This window comes from Cyanistes caeruleus, chromosome 2 (assembly GCF_971803275.1).
Source record: "Cyanistes caeruleus chromosome 2, bCyaCae1.hap1.1, whole genome shotgun sequence".
In the NCBI taxonomy this organism is placed as follows: domain Eukaryota; kingdom Metazoa; phylum Chordata; class Aves; order Passeriformes; family Paridae; genus Cyanistes; species Cyanistes caeruleus.
In genome coordinates this window covers 65823407-65839725 of record NC_141702.1, presented here as the reverse complement: position 1 = coordinate 65839725, position 16319 = coordinate 65823407, and the positions used below count along the sequence as shown (strand labels likewise).

At 33.4% G+C, this 16319-nt stretch overlaps 1 protein-coding gene across 15 annotated transcripts in view; it reads right to left on the bottom strand.

The window, feature by feature from the left end:
* The window catches only part of ADGB (androglobin), a 100946-nt gene that overhangs the window by 35496 nt on the left and 49131 nt on the right, over nt 1-16319 (bottom strand). For all 15 annotated transcript variants that reach the window (XM_086877566.1, XM_086877569.1, XM_086877565.1 and 12 more), the window contains 8 exons: nt 13377-13422; nt 11606-11771; nt 9667-9730; nt 7968-8070; nt 6715-6847; nt 5558-5672; nt 3955-4122; nt 1836-1974 (listed from right to left, as the gene is read on the bottom strand). In XM_086877566.1, the coding sequence (XP_086733692.1) occupies nt 1836-1974; nt 3955-4122; nt 5558-5672; nt 6715-6847; nt 7968-8070; nt 9667-9730; nt 11606-11771; nt 13377-13422 (934 nt within the window). The remainder of the gene's footprint in view (nt 1-1835; nt 1975-3954; nt 4123-5557; nt 5673-6714; nt 6848-7967; nt 8071-9666; nt 9731-11605; nt 11772-13376; nt 13423-16319) is intronic.

Here is a 16319-nt window from a genome sequence, read left to right as displayed (position 1 = left end):
TTCAGCTGTTTTTTCCTGCTAGCTACCTTTTTTTCTTTGACATTTCACTTGGTCTATGCTTTATTTCTTTAGGGTTCTGGATGGAACCTGAACAAAAGCATGCATTTACTCCAAAGCAACCTTTTTTAAGCAGGGCAAAACATCAATAAATGTAAAAAAACTCTCAATAAAACCAAAGGGAAACAATTACCTTTCCAGTCCAATAGGGATCTCTTGTAATTTAATTTTAGAAAAGAAAATAATTTAAAAGGATGTATAGGACACTGGAGGAAACAAAACTGAAACAGAACTTTCTTCCATATATTTATTCCACTGTTTTGATTCACTGCCCAACTCTTAAAAATATTCTGTCACGGTAGATTTCATAATTTAGTAATTTATAAGAGATCTTTGCTACAACCTGTCAACTGTGCTAATTATTCAAATCTATTTAAAAAATGTCTTCTAATGCTGACAAGTGTTTAAGGGTTTTTTGGGATACAGAAATCAGTACCACAGACATCTTTAAAAAAATGTGACAGATGTTGTTTACTTCAAGTGGTGTGATAAATGTCAATATGCTGACCCTTGTAACATACTCTTGTCATGGGATGAAATTCTCTGAAAAATACCTAATGTCTCAAAGGAACAATAAATTTCAGAAGAGAGGAGATTCAGAAGAAAGTTCCCAGTAAATAGAGACATGCTTATAAATGCTTTCTTAAAAGGACAAACGTACTACACCGTTGTGTCAGGAAAGGTATTTGCATACATTTTAATTTAGCTTTTAATATTATTTTTCCAGAATAAACTGACTAATCAAAAGGAAGTTAGTATTGTTTTGTTTGACACTTTATTCTGTAAGTTCACAATAGACAAAGGAAAAGCTAAGTCCCCATAAAAGGTGTTCAAATGGTGATCATGTCTCTTCCCACCAATCAGATAAATTATTTTTCTGTTGTGATATGAAACCACATACACAAGGCTTATGGTAGTAAAATAAATGCTAGCATTAATAGATTAAAAAGTTACAGAGACTGAAAGATAAGTCCTAAAATGGAAAAGAGCAATATATTTGGTTGCCATGCAAACTTAATTCTAATGGCATAAAATTGCAGCCTGCATAAAAAATGAAGCAAAGAAACAGTGGGAAGAGAATTATCCCTGCTTGTAGGAAATACATTGGCCTTCCAATGGCTCCTCTCAGAGTATGTTCAGGTACACAGCACACCCTGACCGCAAGCTGGAGGAGGCAGATGGTGCTGTAGCCAGTCCCACACTACATGGGTATTACTAGCCAGCCAATTAGCCAGGCAACACACTAATTTCCCAAAAAACAAACTTAAAAAACAAGCAAGAAAATAAGCAAGATAACAAAACTTCAAATAACTCTCCCCCTAAAAACAAGCAAAAACCTCTCAACCATCACTAAGAAATAGCTGAACTTTCAATGAAGGTACTAAATTGAGTCTTCCTTCGCTCTCAGTTTGTGAACAATATAGGCATTTAAGGGTTTCTCAGATGATGCTTTGAACAATAGTGATGAGGTGAAGTACAGCAGGTAAAAAAATGTAGATGTTTGTTATTGTTTGTTAACGCTGACAAATGAAATGCAAAGAAGACCAAGGGCAGTTTTATAAATTAAAAAAGAGTAATCAGACTTCCTGGGACAAAGAAGAGGATCATTTCTATTCTGAGATGAACCTCAGATGTCCTGTCAACAGTAAAAGTCTTAGGCTTAAAAATCAACTGTGTCTACTGAAGCAAGAAAAAAACAAGAAGAGAGAAGAGTTGGCTTCCCTGAAAATAAGAATTTTCAGATATATTTGAAGTGATTAGCAATAACAACATATTACCTGAAATATCAGTGTCATCACCAGAAAAATCAGTGTCTTTAAAATCCAAAGTAAAGCACCTGAAGGCAAATTTATATCTGTAAAGATCCTTCTTGTCTAATACATATTTGATCAAGTACCAAAATGCATTATTGAAAACCTACAATCAGAAAGAGGAAAAGCATTTAAAGAATAATTCATTTATAAAGACTGATTTATATTCTTCTTATTATTGTTTTAGAAACTGTTTCCCTCTTCTCCTACCACATATACATGAAGTATTTAACTTCCTTTAACAAATACTGTACCTGAAAATTAATCCAAACTGTTGGACTACAATGCTTCAGGACAACAATAGAGATGAAACCTGTTTCATGCCTGGCTTATTAAAATAAGAAAATTTGACTTATTCTACAGTGTGTTTATCACCCAGAAACATCCTCATAGTTTATGTGTAGGGGGTTGATGGCCTCATACCAGAGGACAGAAGAACATATTATAATTGCTATCATGACAATGGGAGTTCCAAACTCGAGGTTTCAGAACAGAGGCTGATAACGGAATGGGAATGCTTTTGAGATTAGGAGGTGCTACAGCATGGGAAGATTTGGCTCTATTTTTATGCTTTGACATATTGATGCTCTTTAAAGAGCAGAAATCCAGTCTTTTCCTCCCCCACTCTAAGTAGATGGGAATTTTAGAGTGTGTTTTACAGAACTTGTTTCATAATCTGAGTTGAAGAACATAGTAGCAACTTACTGGAAAAAACAAGATTTTTCTCTTTCATTGACCTTAGTTTCAGATTTTTCCTCTTTCTGGAAACATTTTATGTATTTTAATACTAACAAACATGTCCTTGATTTTTAAATTTGTAAAACTAGGGAAGAAAGAATATAGTAGATCCTTTCTTGTATTCAGAACAATTTTTCACCGTTTGTATTAAAGACAGATAATTTCCATATTTTCATCCTTGAATCACTGTCAGCTCAGTGCCTTTCATTTATCTAATTTCTGTCTTTTTATTCTTTTACTGATATAAATTTGTCTTCTTAGTGGAGGAGAAATTAAGGGATATCTGTGTTTAAGACTACTGAATTTTTCTTAAGCTCTCTAAATTTTACACATATTTCACATGAGCATATGCATTTAAAATTTGTATATTCTGTTCCTGAGTTCAAACCAATTTTTTTTCCCTGGTGGATTTGGAATGTAAATTACCTCTTTCATGAGTGGAGCACCTGTAATAATTCTTTATGAATTCTGTTATTTTCTTGAATTTGATCCTGGTGCCAAGCCCACGTATAAAATTGATAGCTTAGGTGTTCTGATTTTTAATATCACTGATTACAAAAATATTAAAACCTTTGTTCTATTCAATCTAAACTACACCATCTAAACTGCATGAGCTTCCTAGTACTTTGATGAAAAAAAATGAATCTGGAATATATAAAATACTAACTTTAGAAAAACCAAGTTATAGCAATATGATCAGCATTTGCATACACATTAAAATTAGTGTATCCTCTATAAAATTTTTTGTTGTAACCTTTTTATAATATTGGAAAGCTATTGCATAGAGATCTACAGAAAAATTTAATGTTTTTATCATATACCTTTAATTTATCATAAATACAGAGCAGAAAAGTTAAATAAGAATGCTGTAGTATCAAGAAACAAAGAAAATCAACTTGAAATGCTATGAATGAAAGAACTCATTAATGCCTTCAGAAATATAAGCTGTAATAATGTTTTTCTGTTCCATAAACATTAGGCAGAGAAAGCAATCATTAGACTTTTCTGCATTTCAGGATGTATCTTGCAAATTCAAAATGAAGTTGTAATATAAAAAACAGCTCACGTTTTCTGCCCCAAAGTATGCTAAACTAGATTGACAAAAATAGACTAAATTTAGAATGTGCTACTCTGTGCACATTGAAATTTTTCTTCTTAAAAGATAATTACCATACAAGTTACAAGTTATGTCATTTGGGCTTACACTTTATAATGAATGCCACATTCAGAGCATGCAGGTGGTCTTTGTTAAGTTCACAGGCATTGTTTTGAAGAGGATAATGACAATGTTGAGCAGTTATCCAGTTCTGTAGCTTTTAGATGTGCGTTCATTAGACTATTTCCTCACCTTGACGTTTTCTTTAGCTATTTTAGTATTATGAAGGCCAGGAGGACAATGAGCTACTTCCAATTCCTTCAAGGCTTTAGGAAGCTCATCCTTATTGCTGAAATTATTTATCACATTTCCAACAGCTTTCAGGATAGCTGTAGCCTGTTCTATAAATCGAGAGCTCTCCTGGGGAAAGAGAATAAAACAACTATTCTTAGAAAGATTGCTTTTGGATTTTCTTTGGTTTTCTTCCTGGGCCATGACAGAATACAAGCTTTTTTATTATGATGAAGTACAAAACTTCCTGAATTCATGCAGTTGCTCTTCATATTATAAACTGTAAAATCAATTATGTCTCTGATATTCAAAAGCATATAAAATTCTCACTGATTTTTGCCAGTAAAATAAATAACAGACACCATAAGATATTCATTGCTTTTTCCCTCTAAATTATTAGTCATAGGAAATTCAATCAAAAATAAGATCCATATAGAGTCTTTCTACTGCAGTGATAATAACTGTCAGCTGAAGTGCTTAGCATCTTCTGTTACGGAAGGACAAATTAGTATTAATATCCTGCTGAAAACAATGATCAAATACATGATGTCTTAAGCATCAATAATCTTCATCAGGATTTCTTTGCAAGAATGTGCACACTTTCCTGCAAATAATAGCCTGCAGAGAAGTTGCTTCAAAAAGAACTGCATGGAAAACCCAAGGATAAAAGTCTGCTTTATTTCCTTGATAGGAAATAGCTTTTCATCCAAAAATTGAAGGCAAGGAGATAGTACAGCCACAAGATTTTTTTAATGACCCAGCTTCTTATATTTCTACTTTTTTATCACAGTAAATGTGATAAATTTGCACAAGATGTTTTAGTGCTCTATTATTAGGACCCTGAATCTACACTGCTATGTAAATTTTCTGTTAATCTCACCTTTTAAATATTTTTGCACAAATGTTCTCTAGAAAATATATTCCCTCCCCTCAGGGACTTCAATAAATATTTGGGCCTACTGCTTGATAAAAAAACCTTGAAAATATGGATGACAGTGGTGTCTGTCTGGATTACAAACAATGAAGAACAAAAGCTGTAATAATTTCTCTCTTGAGCCTCTTATCTCAGCTATGAAAAGTTGTTTGATTAAATTGCTCTTTTTACATATAAAAGCTACTCTGGGATCTGGTGTGTAATATGCAATCCCATGGGACCAAACATATTTCACTGATGTGAGATTTTATTTAAATACACAGGTATTTTTAAATATTAATTAATATTTCTACATGTATTTTATGACATGCCTCAAAAAGTGAGTTATACACTACCCTGACATATGTATTTCAAGAAGAGCATTTTTCACATTGTATGCTGCACTTCTATGTAAACCACAGTACTACCCAACTTTAACTTACATGTTTACATAAGACAACTTTTGCAATATGCATCCAGTACCTGTTGTGCTGTAAAGCCCGTTACCTTTAATGCCCTTGCCAATTTCATATTAAAACTAATACAATACCATTGAATATAACAGCTCTAAACAGAAGTCCAATACTACTTCACTTTAATTAGTAGTCAGAAAAACTATTTTCACAATGTCTGATTAGTCATTATGCACACCTTCTGAAGAGCTGGCATCACAGCATCCTCTTCTCCAAAGACACATGGCACCATGGTACACAGCTCAATGTGGTGCCCTATGGGACAAGTTACTGTGAAGAGCAGGATATGTCGCCTACAATCAAGAAAAATCCAACCAATTTTTTTTTTTTTAATTGCAGCAATTCTTAAGCTTTTTCTTTCACACATTAGGTAATATCATTGTCAGAATTGTATTTAGGTGAAGAAGCTTATCCAGGCCACAGCTTCAAAATGTTAACCAGAGATCCAGCAGTGAGAGTAAGAAAGGAAAGATGATGCTTACCAGACACACAGGTAGTTTTTAATTACATCTTCTTTTGACTGATATTTAAATGCCTCTTAGCCACTAAAAGACAGTGGGAAGAGAATGCCTTCCATGATTACCAAGTGACTTCTCTTTTGGAATGAAATGGGGAAACCCATTTGTCTCTGACACCTTTTGTAAATTAAATTTGACTGAAATCCTCCTGTCTCTGGAGTAAAGAGAATCAAAGGTGGGAAGCTTATAAATTTGAGCTGATGGTATCTGTTAGCTTTGAAATTTACAGGTGCTAAAAGATACACATTTTTGGCCTCCCTACAGTACAGAGAAATACAACTTTTAGAAACTACACTAAAAAACCCTCATGTGAATGCAGAACTAGATGTGAATGTTGTCTATAAACCCAACAACTGTCCCAGGTTTAGTCTAAATGAATACAAATAAAAAGCACTATTAAAAGTCTTTGATTTAATTTCAGTGTGCTAGTGTTGTGGTATTCTCTTTCTATGCTTATTAATTTGACATCTTACTTAATTTTTTAAAACTACATTTTGTTTCATCTCTTTGAGATAAAACTGATGATTTTCTCTTTTTGGGAAAGTAGAAGGCCTCAGTGATTTAGTCAGGAATATTATGCTTATGACAAGACGTGAAAATGTTGTTTTCCCAGTTTCCCTACAAGATTTTATACCTTAAAATGTAAGTTTTTGGATTATCAGACTGCTTGATAGGTAGAATTTGTTAAGACTGACAAATTACTGTGAATTTACCAACACTTTTTATAAAGAGTCTGAGTTCTTTACTCCTACTTATGAGCATTTAACAAGAAAAATCACATACCCATACATACATACATACATACATTCATACATACCCAACAGGAAGATTTACCACAGTAGCTTTGGTTGCAGATGTATGCATCTTTAATACGAGTTCTCCAGGAATCACAGATTTCCAAGAGAAATATTCAACCCTCAGCACGCCCGTTGAACATTCTTGTTTAGTACCTAGGTTAAGAAAACCAAACAAAACAAACCAAAACAAAATACAACCCACACAATATGGGGAGGGTGAACAACAATAACATTCAGACACAACTAAGCAGAATCTGTGGCTACTTCACAGTCATTAAATCTTCATTTAGGTTTTGCTAACACAGAAAAAAACAGTCACTTAAAATGCATTGGTGGTACAAAACATGGCTTATTTGTACTATTTGCTAGAAAATAATGGTTATAAAATGTGTTACTAAGATGTATATATCTGATGCCTTGAGACACTACCTAGAACAGAGGCTAGACAGCGTTAAAGGATTAAAGTAGGTATTTTTAAAAAACTTAAGGCATCAGACATCTTCCAAGCTACTTAAGGCTCCTATAAAACTCAAAAAAAATTCCTTTCTTTCCACATGCAAAGAAAGCAAATAGCCGTAAAAAAATACATTTATTGACATTTATAGCTTATAGTTTATTTTAACAGAATGGTTGGTTTGGTTTTTTAAGCTTTGTTTTGGTTCTCTCTATTCCATTCTAGATGCATTAAATTACATCCATGTCAAGTATTTAAATATCTGATTAACCTAAGCCAACTACCATAATAAAATGCCTTAACTCTCCTGAATTCCATTCTGTGTTTTTCATTAAATACAAGGGATTAATATTTAAGTCATTCAAGTTGTTAGGTCTTGAAAAAGCCAACTTAAACATATTTGAGAGCTTATTGTGCACCAGTTTAAAAATAATTTCAGAAATATTCTTTGGTTATATTGTGGTTTTTGCTGCATTAAGATCAGCTAAGGCATAAAGTAGCTTGCATGAATGGAATCTGTAGGAAAGAAACCCCAAGAAACACAAAATCCATTCCAGAAATATACAGATGAAAAGCTTCCAGCAAATCATAATAAACAGACAAGGAGGGATTCTTTCATTAAAATGTTCATCATCAATATGAAATAATGACAAAGTATTGCTTGAATGTTAGTGTATTTCTTAAAACCAATTTGACTTCTTCAAAGTATTGCTAAACTCTCAAACTGTGCCCAAGTACACAAGAGACAAACACAATGGCACAAACATATTAAAGAACGGGAAAATGCAACACTGACGTACTTTTGTGTGTTTGCCTTACCTTCAGTAACATACCAGTGTACTAATGCAGAAAAGCTAACCAGGATTTCAATGGGCATCAGACTGTCCACAAGTAAATAATAGAAGACTTCCTCATCAGAAGACTGTACAGAAAAATGGAGGTTTGTTCATTCATTTGCACTGAATCCTGTCCAACTGGCCTTACACAATGTAGGATTAAGATTTTGCATATGGTGACCTTAGCTATGGTATGGGAAGTAAGCAATTGATTGTGACAACTTCTTCCAAATTTCAAACATGCCATTTAGCCCAGAGCCTTGTGCTGCATGTATAATGCTGTTCAGTTAAGAGATTAAAGGAAACAGAACTCTTTTTGTATGAGAATATACCTACTTTTATATTATACTGATCATATATATCTAAATGCAGGATTTTTACTTGCCAGACAACAGAAGACCAAAAATTTTAGTTTTTGCTGCATCTTTCTGATTCAAATTGAAACCTTGAAATAAATAAATACTTTTTGAATTTGTAGATATGAATGATATTCCCTTATAAATGGAATTTTCTCCTACAAAACTCTATGCTGGCAACATCTTTCACTCTGAACTTTAATACATTATCCCTATGCCAATGTTAGAAACTATAGAATTATTCTATTGTTCCTAGTAATTCTTTAAAATCTAATAGTGAACGAGCTGCTTTCTTCAGAACTGTTACAGTACAGGTCTTCCTGAATATTCTGGAGTTATATTTTTTTGTATTTTTGTCCTTCTATCATAATATGAAAATGTTCTTTTATAAGCACGATAAAAAATTTACCTAATACTGTAAACATATCATCTCTTTCAATGTTAAAAATAAGAATGGTTTTACAGCAAAGGGTTAGGGGTTTTTTTGGCACAAGAACACACAGGCTTACATAGTCTTAATGCTGATTATGGCTTACAAAAGTATATCACGCAGTCATTAGGAAAATTTCTTGTGATGTGATTACAGAGAGGTGGGAAATTGCAGGTGTACTATAATTATGGAGCATAATCCATGTAATTAACCTTCTCAGTACAGGATTTTACATGAACTTCATGCCTGGAGTTTACATTTCAGCACTCTACAATTACACCTCAGATAAGCTATAAAATAAGAGCTGGAACAGGATATTCAAAGCATGTCAAATAACCTTTTGATAATATGAACTAATGGCAGGTTTAGAGAAATTCCATTATTTGAATGTAACTAAAGAGTGTTTCTAAAGCCCTGCAACAGGATGCTGTAAATAGCAAAAGGACTTAGCATTTAAAGAGAAAACAGAGTGTTATGCTAAACAGACTCACAATTTGGGTTTTAGGTGACAGGGGAAGATGAAGGAGAATTGAAGAGCAGATTCTTTAGCTGAATCATCATTAAATTCAATTTTGACACCAAATTGTTATGAGGTAGTTTTTAATCAAAATGAATAATGGTTGGAGATCTGATTCACTATCATTTTTCTTTACATAAGCCATTTTTTTTTATTGTGCAGTAGCATTCCACAGCATTTTTCCTTTACTTAAACACATATATATATAATGCTGAATATTTGCTTGCAAACATACATTTGTATTGACTACAGTAATCTTAATGCATTATTACTTTTCAGTGGTAGCAGTTATATCTGTTCTATCAATATCTTTTAGGATATATGTATTATCTAATTATGTAAAACTGGGGGAAAAGAAAAGCACAATACAGTCATTTACCTTAAAACATGTCTTCTGATAATTATAAGCATATGTATGTGGCTTGTGGAAAACATACAGGTTCCTAAGAAGAATATAAAATTGAAATATTAGATATACATGACTGTAAGAAAATAATCAGTATAAATTACTTAGTTTAGGTAAATGTCTATTTCATAGCACAAGATTCTAATTTCACAAGTCAGACTCACAGCTATTTATCAAAAATGATTCAACATTTTTAGCTATAAAAAGATGAATAAAATTCATCTCTAGAGAAAGCATTTGAAATTAATTAATGTATTTACAGCATTTCTACACTTTTCCATTGGAGGTCAGACCACTAATTTGCTTATTTTCAATCTATAAATGGTAACTTGCTAATATTACTCTAAAACATCCATACCAACATGAAAATTACTGTAATGAAGTTTTATACAAAGTATAACTGAAAGTTGGACTAGTTTATATATTTCATTAATTTTTTTTCAGTTCTCAGCTGTTTTCAGACCTTCAGAAAGCTATATAGTTCCTGGAAACATTTTTTTCTGGTTTTAATTTCACCAAGGAAGACATAAATGGCTTAAGTTTTAATTGAGGATGGAATCAGATCTGAACCAATGTTGTGATTACCCAGAAACTCCACAGGGATCCTGATTTACTGCTGACATATCAATTCCTACAATGACTAAAATATTCCTCACTTCTCAAAGTTGATAGGAACTATGAACATTCTAATTTTCACTGTATCTGAGAAGGAGCCATGACAGAGAAGGAAAAGTTTTCAACTGAGCAGAGGGGTAAATTGAAAATCCGAGATGCTTAATTTCTTCTGAGGGATAAATCCTTCAAAGGTCAATCAAGATGTTCTGTTAACCAATATTTTATCAGTTGACTGTGAAAACAAACTCTCATTCATTTAGAGCTAAGAAACTGACAAATGATTTTTGCCTTAATTATTATTAATATTGGTCTAAAAAAGTCAACAGCACTTTAACATTTGGGTAATAAAGTAGAAAGATCATATTTCACATTCTCTGTATGTGAGATTTTTAAAGGAAATGAAACTGCTTGTGATGCTTTTTTTTCTGAATGTCCTATTTTCCTAGGACTACCTAAAAGCAGCATGGAAATCTTAACAAGGCCTAAAGTGACCCATGACTTTTTATTCCTGAAGTTCCTGTGCTGCTGGCTTCTATAAAAGTTATACATTCTCCTTTACAGAATGAATAGAGTTTATACACTTATTTATGAAAATAAAATCTTCACAAAGAAATTTCAGTTACACATTCAAACAAGAAAAGAATTGAGTGAATTTTCTCTGATAAAATTACTTCCCTCAGCAATCTTAGATTCTCTAAAGGGTATGTATTGCACCAAGCTCCTTACATCTTAAAGACAGAAGCCAAAGATATGATGCTACAAGTTGTTTTTATTTTATGTTTTCAGAGACATAAATGCCTTGGAATTATATTCAAAAGGGAGTGAGATAAAACATCTAGTTTATCAAGCAAAGCTATGCTGATGGCTACAGATTTCGACAACTATATTTTTCTTTAGAATTGTGCTGTCTGGATGCAGACTGTGTCTGCACAGTGCCTCATGGGTTACAAAAGCACTTAATGGCCACAACACTCCATGACATACAATCTTCCACCCCAGCTGCAGTCTGACAGCTGTTTTATGGAGCTGGTGGTTGTGTTCTCCACTGTATTCTGGAGGACACAACCAAGGCACAGAGCAGGGCTGCATCTACAGATGCGCTGTCAAAAGGGACAGTACATCTGGTCTGAAGAACAGTCTGGTCTGAAGAGTTGCCTTGAAGCCACCCTGAAAGACAGGATAGCTATACAAAGAAAATCTGTTAAGAAGATACGATTTTTATATAGCCATGTTTTGAATTTTACCGTTATTGTACAGTATATTGTGTGGAATAAAACTCAAACCCTCTATTCCTTACTGGAAACAAACACAGAAGTCTTCAAAGGTAATCCAGGTTTCCCTGGAAACTGAAATCTTTTCTGATGCTGTTCCGTCCTTTGATTTAGTCCCTGTCAGGCTCTTCGTATTGGTATCAGCTGTTTCTGATGTTTTTTTGGTATCTAAACTGATATTGTCACGTTCATCTGCAAAGATAAAAAGACACATAGAGCCAACACAGTGACAATACCAAAGTTAAAGTAGTATCATTCTTAAAAATTATCCTAAAATTACAAGGAAATTATCTATACATCAGTTATTATGCACACAGTTAAAAACTAAAAGCTATCCCACCAACCTAGAGAGCTGAAATGGTGACTGAAGCAACTCTATATGGAAATTTAGGGTTTGAATCTGCATCTGCTTAAGTAGTCCACCTCAATAAACTACCACATATTGAACTGTGCCCTAGAATCTTCAATATCAATGTGATAGGTACACATACATATGATTTTTGCAAACCTAAATTTATCTGTATAGATAAAAGTACATCCCCTTGTCCAAAGCTCAGTTCAATAAAAGGCTAATGAAGCAGTATTCTACAACCCACAGAAAAAAATACAAAGAAATGTAGAGGACACAAAGACCTAGCTTTGTGTCTGGTACTTAGTATCTGCTATGATGCTACTCACACAAATCAGTCTAACTGCTTCTAAACAGAAACAGATTTTAACTAGATTACATTAATTTTCTTGTATGAAAATCAGAATTAAGGTCAGATTCATACCAAAATATAAACACAAACATATTTAGACAGATTTTGCAATCACTCAATAACATTTTTGTGTTGTAATGTAACTTTGTCTGCATTTATTCTCTGAGATTCACATAAATAGTTACTGAAAATGTTTGACCTGGCCCAAAAAGAAGTTTTGAGAATAGCTCAACAACTGAGAATAGAAGAACTGAACAGCTATTAATTCAGAATGCTTGCTGAGGAAAAAGATGAGGTAATATTCAACCATAAGATGTAACAAAAGAGAAAGCTATTAGAAATCTGCATCATTTATATTTAAATGTGCTTTGTAATATTTCATTATCACCAATACACACAGAGCTAATGTGTTGCGCTAAATTAGTTTGCAACTAGTTTTCAAGAACTGAAGGAAATGCAATATAAGGAAAGGCACAAAAGGCCTTTTTCTTTTCCTTCAACTATGTAAAAAGCACCTGAAAGCTGAAAAACCTAGACTTTCTCTTCAATTTAAGTTAACATGAGTGTTAGGCTTCCAGTAAAACAACTACAGTGCTATTATTTTTAAGAGCCTCTTGTTTTTCTGACCAAGTCCTTCAAGCATTCAGAGTAATTTAAAAAATGAGGTATTAGTTTTGAAAAAAATTTTAATAATCTTCAAATAGTGCTGTAAAACACATTTCAGAAGAACATTAATTGAAATGAAAGCTGCTTTTTGTTGGTTTTTTCTTGTTTGTTTTTATTTCCTTTTTTTTTCCATTTTTCAGAAAAAAAAAATACTGCAATTCACCTTTCTTAAAAAGAGCTCTGTGTGAAAAATCCACTATATTTTTCTGGAGAGTAACTAATAAGAAGTGTTTAAATTTTTTTGAACACCAAACTGAAGATTTTACTCTATGTAATTGTACATGCTATTACCAGTTCTTTGAAATCTTTTCCTGTAAAACCAACACCCATAAATAAGTAAGACTGCTAATATATGAATATGAGGGTTAACACTGCTGCCAAACAACACAGGAATGGCAGAACTCTGATTATAAACTTTACACACACTTACCTTTACTGAGTACCTCTGCCTTTTGTTGTGACAAGGAAGTGGTCTCCTATACAGTGAAAAAACAAAACAAGAAAAAGCAATGATGGTGACTATAATCTTGCATTATTTTGTAAGAGAAAATACCTGATTTGGGGGCAGTTGTTCCAGAGACAGAGATACTATCTGGTAAGTTATCATCATGGGTTTGGGCTGTGTTTTTAAATGAAAAATGAAAGTGGCAAATTTCATCATAATACCTACATGCACATCACTAATAGACTGATACTTTTCTAGAGAAGTACATGTCATCTGCAATGTGAGATAAAAGCTGTTTCATATACCTACCACTTCACTATTGAAATGTTCTTTGATATTACTGCTTTTAAACAATAAAGTAAGTTGTATTCTAAGAACTAATATTCCTATTCTGCAACAAATTCCATTTTTTTTTTCTGTTAGTATTCCTGAAAAATATATAGAGTACTCCTTTTCCAACAAACATTTCTTGCTGTGCAAGTGACAGTACACAACTGTCATTAGCATCAGCATCCTTGATTACAATAGCATCTTTTGTTTCCTATCACTGTATAAAAAGTTGCCTCTTTTTTTATGTTTTTGGCAAACAACTTTATCCTGGTCAACCCAGCTCCAAGCTAGAATTTCTGAACTGATATGAATGAAATGTAGCTGCTTGTACTTGAAGTTCAAATGAAGTTATCCAGCCTTTCAGCAACTCCATTCATTAAATTTACGAAGACAAGGTCCTTGTCTTTGAGAGATTAAAATCTCTGGTTTAAAAATATGTGCCTGATCATCCTTCCTTCTGACTGCCCTCTCATCTGCAATATGACAAACACTGAAAGAGTCACTTCCACCTCTTTTTTTTTTCCTTTCGTGAAGTTGGTCAGGAGAAAGAAATTGCACAGTTTCCAGTTTACTTCCTATTTGAATGTTGTACTATTAATGGTTTAGCTGGACTAGCTTTGCCTTTGCAAAGACAAATATTCAAGACTAAAAATGCTATTACAAACAAATTTGCAAGCTTCCTTTCACCCCAGGTCTCCCTTTACCTAGATTTGTCACCCTTCTCCCCACCCAAACTCCTCATATAAACCCTCACATATCTTGACATGTGACAAAGGTGCTGATGCTGAAGCTGGTAGCATTGACCTGGCCAGCAGCTGGACACAGAGCGATTTTCTGTTCTGCATTTCAAAGAGAAGCTGTGGGGCCTGTGCTGACTTGGAGCTTTTGTGCTTTCTCAGTACAATCAAGAAATATATTTTGACTGACGTAATTTAGACAGTCTGAGTTAGACTGGATGGCAGGTCACAACAGTACCTAAATCTTGCACAAGGTCATTGTGCTGGAAATCCAGGTCTGCCTCAACCCTCTTATTACAGACTACCCTGCATACACTATGTGAAGGGACCTGTAAATGCTTCCTTAGAGGAAAACCTTATGGCTTCCTACTTTAATTTCTAGATCAAGTAAAAATCTTCCTGCAGCATTTTACAGAATCTCTATGGGCTCGGGACATGGGAACAGGCTCAGAAATCTCACCTCTCACAAAATTTTAGGTGTTTGATATTCTCTGAATTAACAAAGGAAAGAGCTGAGCAAACAAATTACAGATTTAAGAGTCTCTATCCCAAAACTGGAAATAGCAAATAATTTAATACACATAATTTAACTGTAATATTGTCCATTATGGGAATTTGGAAGTTCCCTTTTTGCACAGCACAAATCTATTGTAGAAATTATGCATGGCAAAATTTAACACACCAGTTTTTCTGTGAAAAACAGAAGCGTTCTTCAAAAATTAAGCTCTCTGAATATAACTGCAGGCGAAGGAATAAAGTTTCAGGTACTCTATTTTTAAGATAAAAAATCTGTTTCAATTCCTTCAAAATTACAAAGGTGACCAAAATATTTCTTATGTTCTAAAACTGTATAAAATTTTGAAGTTTGATGCTGATCTGGGAGTTATATCATCAAAGGGTTTTACATCTACAGTCATTTGGACAGACTTTTGTTTATTCCTCAGTCACTGTATCACTAAATGGAATATCAGTTCTCATTTTAGCTGCGATGTGAGAGTAGGTTAACAGAGGTGGGTTTTAAAAAAAGGCAATGTTACAAAAGAACAAACATCTACAAAGCTGTGCACAAACTGAGATATAGAAATAGCTTAAAAATACTGGATTACCTATTTGGAATCTCTTTTATTCAGTCTCTAATGCTGAAGCTGCCCAATATATATTTGCAAGTAGATAATTGTGGGCCCATCAAAGTGTGTCTATACCACAAATGTCTAAATGCCTCTTCTCAAGTCCCTCCTCTAATTCATGTGCCTCATTGTCATATGTAATTTTTCCCTGAAAATAATAAGCAGGGAAGTTCCACTTTATGCAGGGTGAAGTAATTCTCAAAATGATAAAATTTTTGAAGAAAATAGGTTTATTTTTTTTTTTTTTTTGTTTACTACCTAGCTCTCCTGGTGACTCAATACCAATTCACAGCAGTTACGAAATGCAACATCAGAAGGATTGGAGTGAAAAGAAGAAAAAGCTTGTTATGACACAACAGTCAGTAATGTTTATGGGGAGCATGAAAAGAGCACACAAAAGAACATGCATATTAATTAAACTGGTATCAGCTGCACATGAGAAGATAGGACTGGGTTTGAATATATAATGCATAGACCAAGGTAAGAAACATGAAAGAAACATGAACATTAAAGAACAAGTTTTTTGTATTTGTGTCACTGGGGGAGAATGAAGACTCTAACACTTTTGCTCTAGAAATTAGCATTGCCAGGGAGCATGACACTGAAGGAGCCACAAAGAGAAATACGAGTGTTCTACTTAAGATGCATGAACATAGCAATCAGGTCAGTATATTAAAATATCTAGTAGCCATTGCACATACTGAAGGTAATGATATTCTGATTTTCTTGCTTTG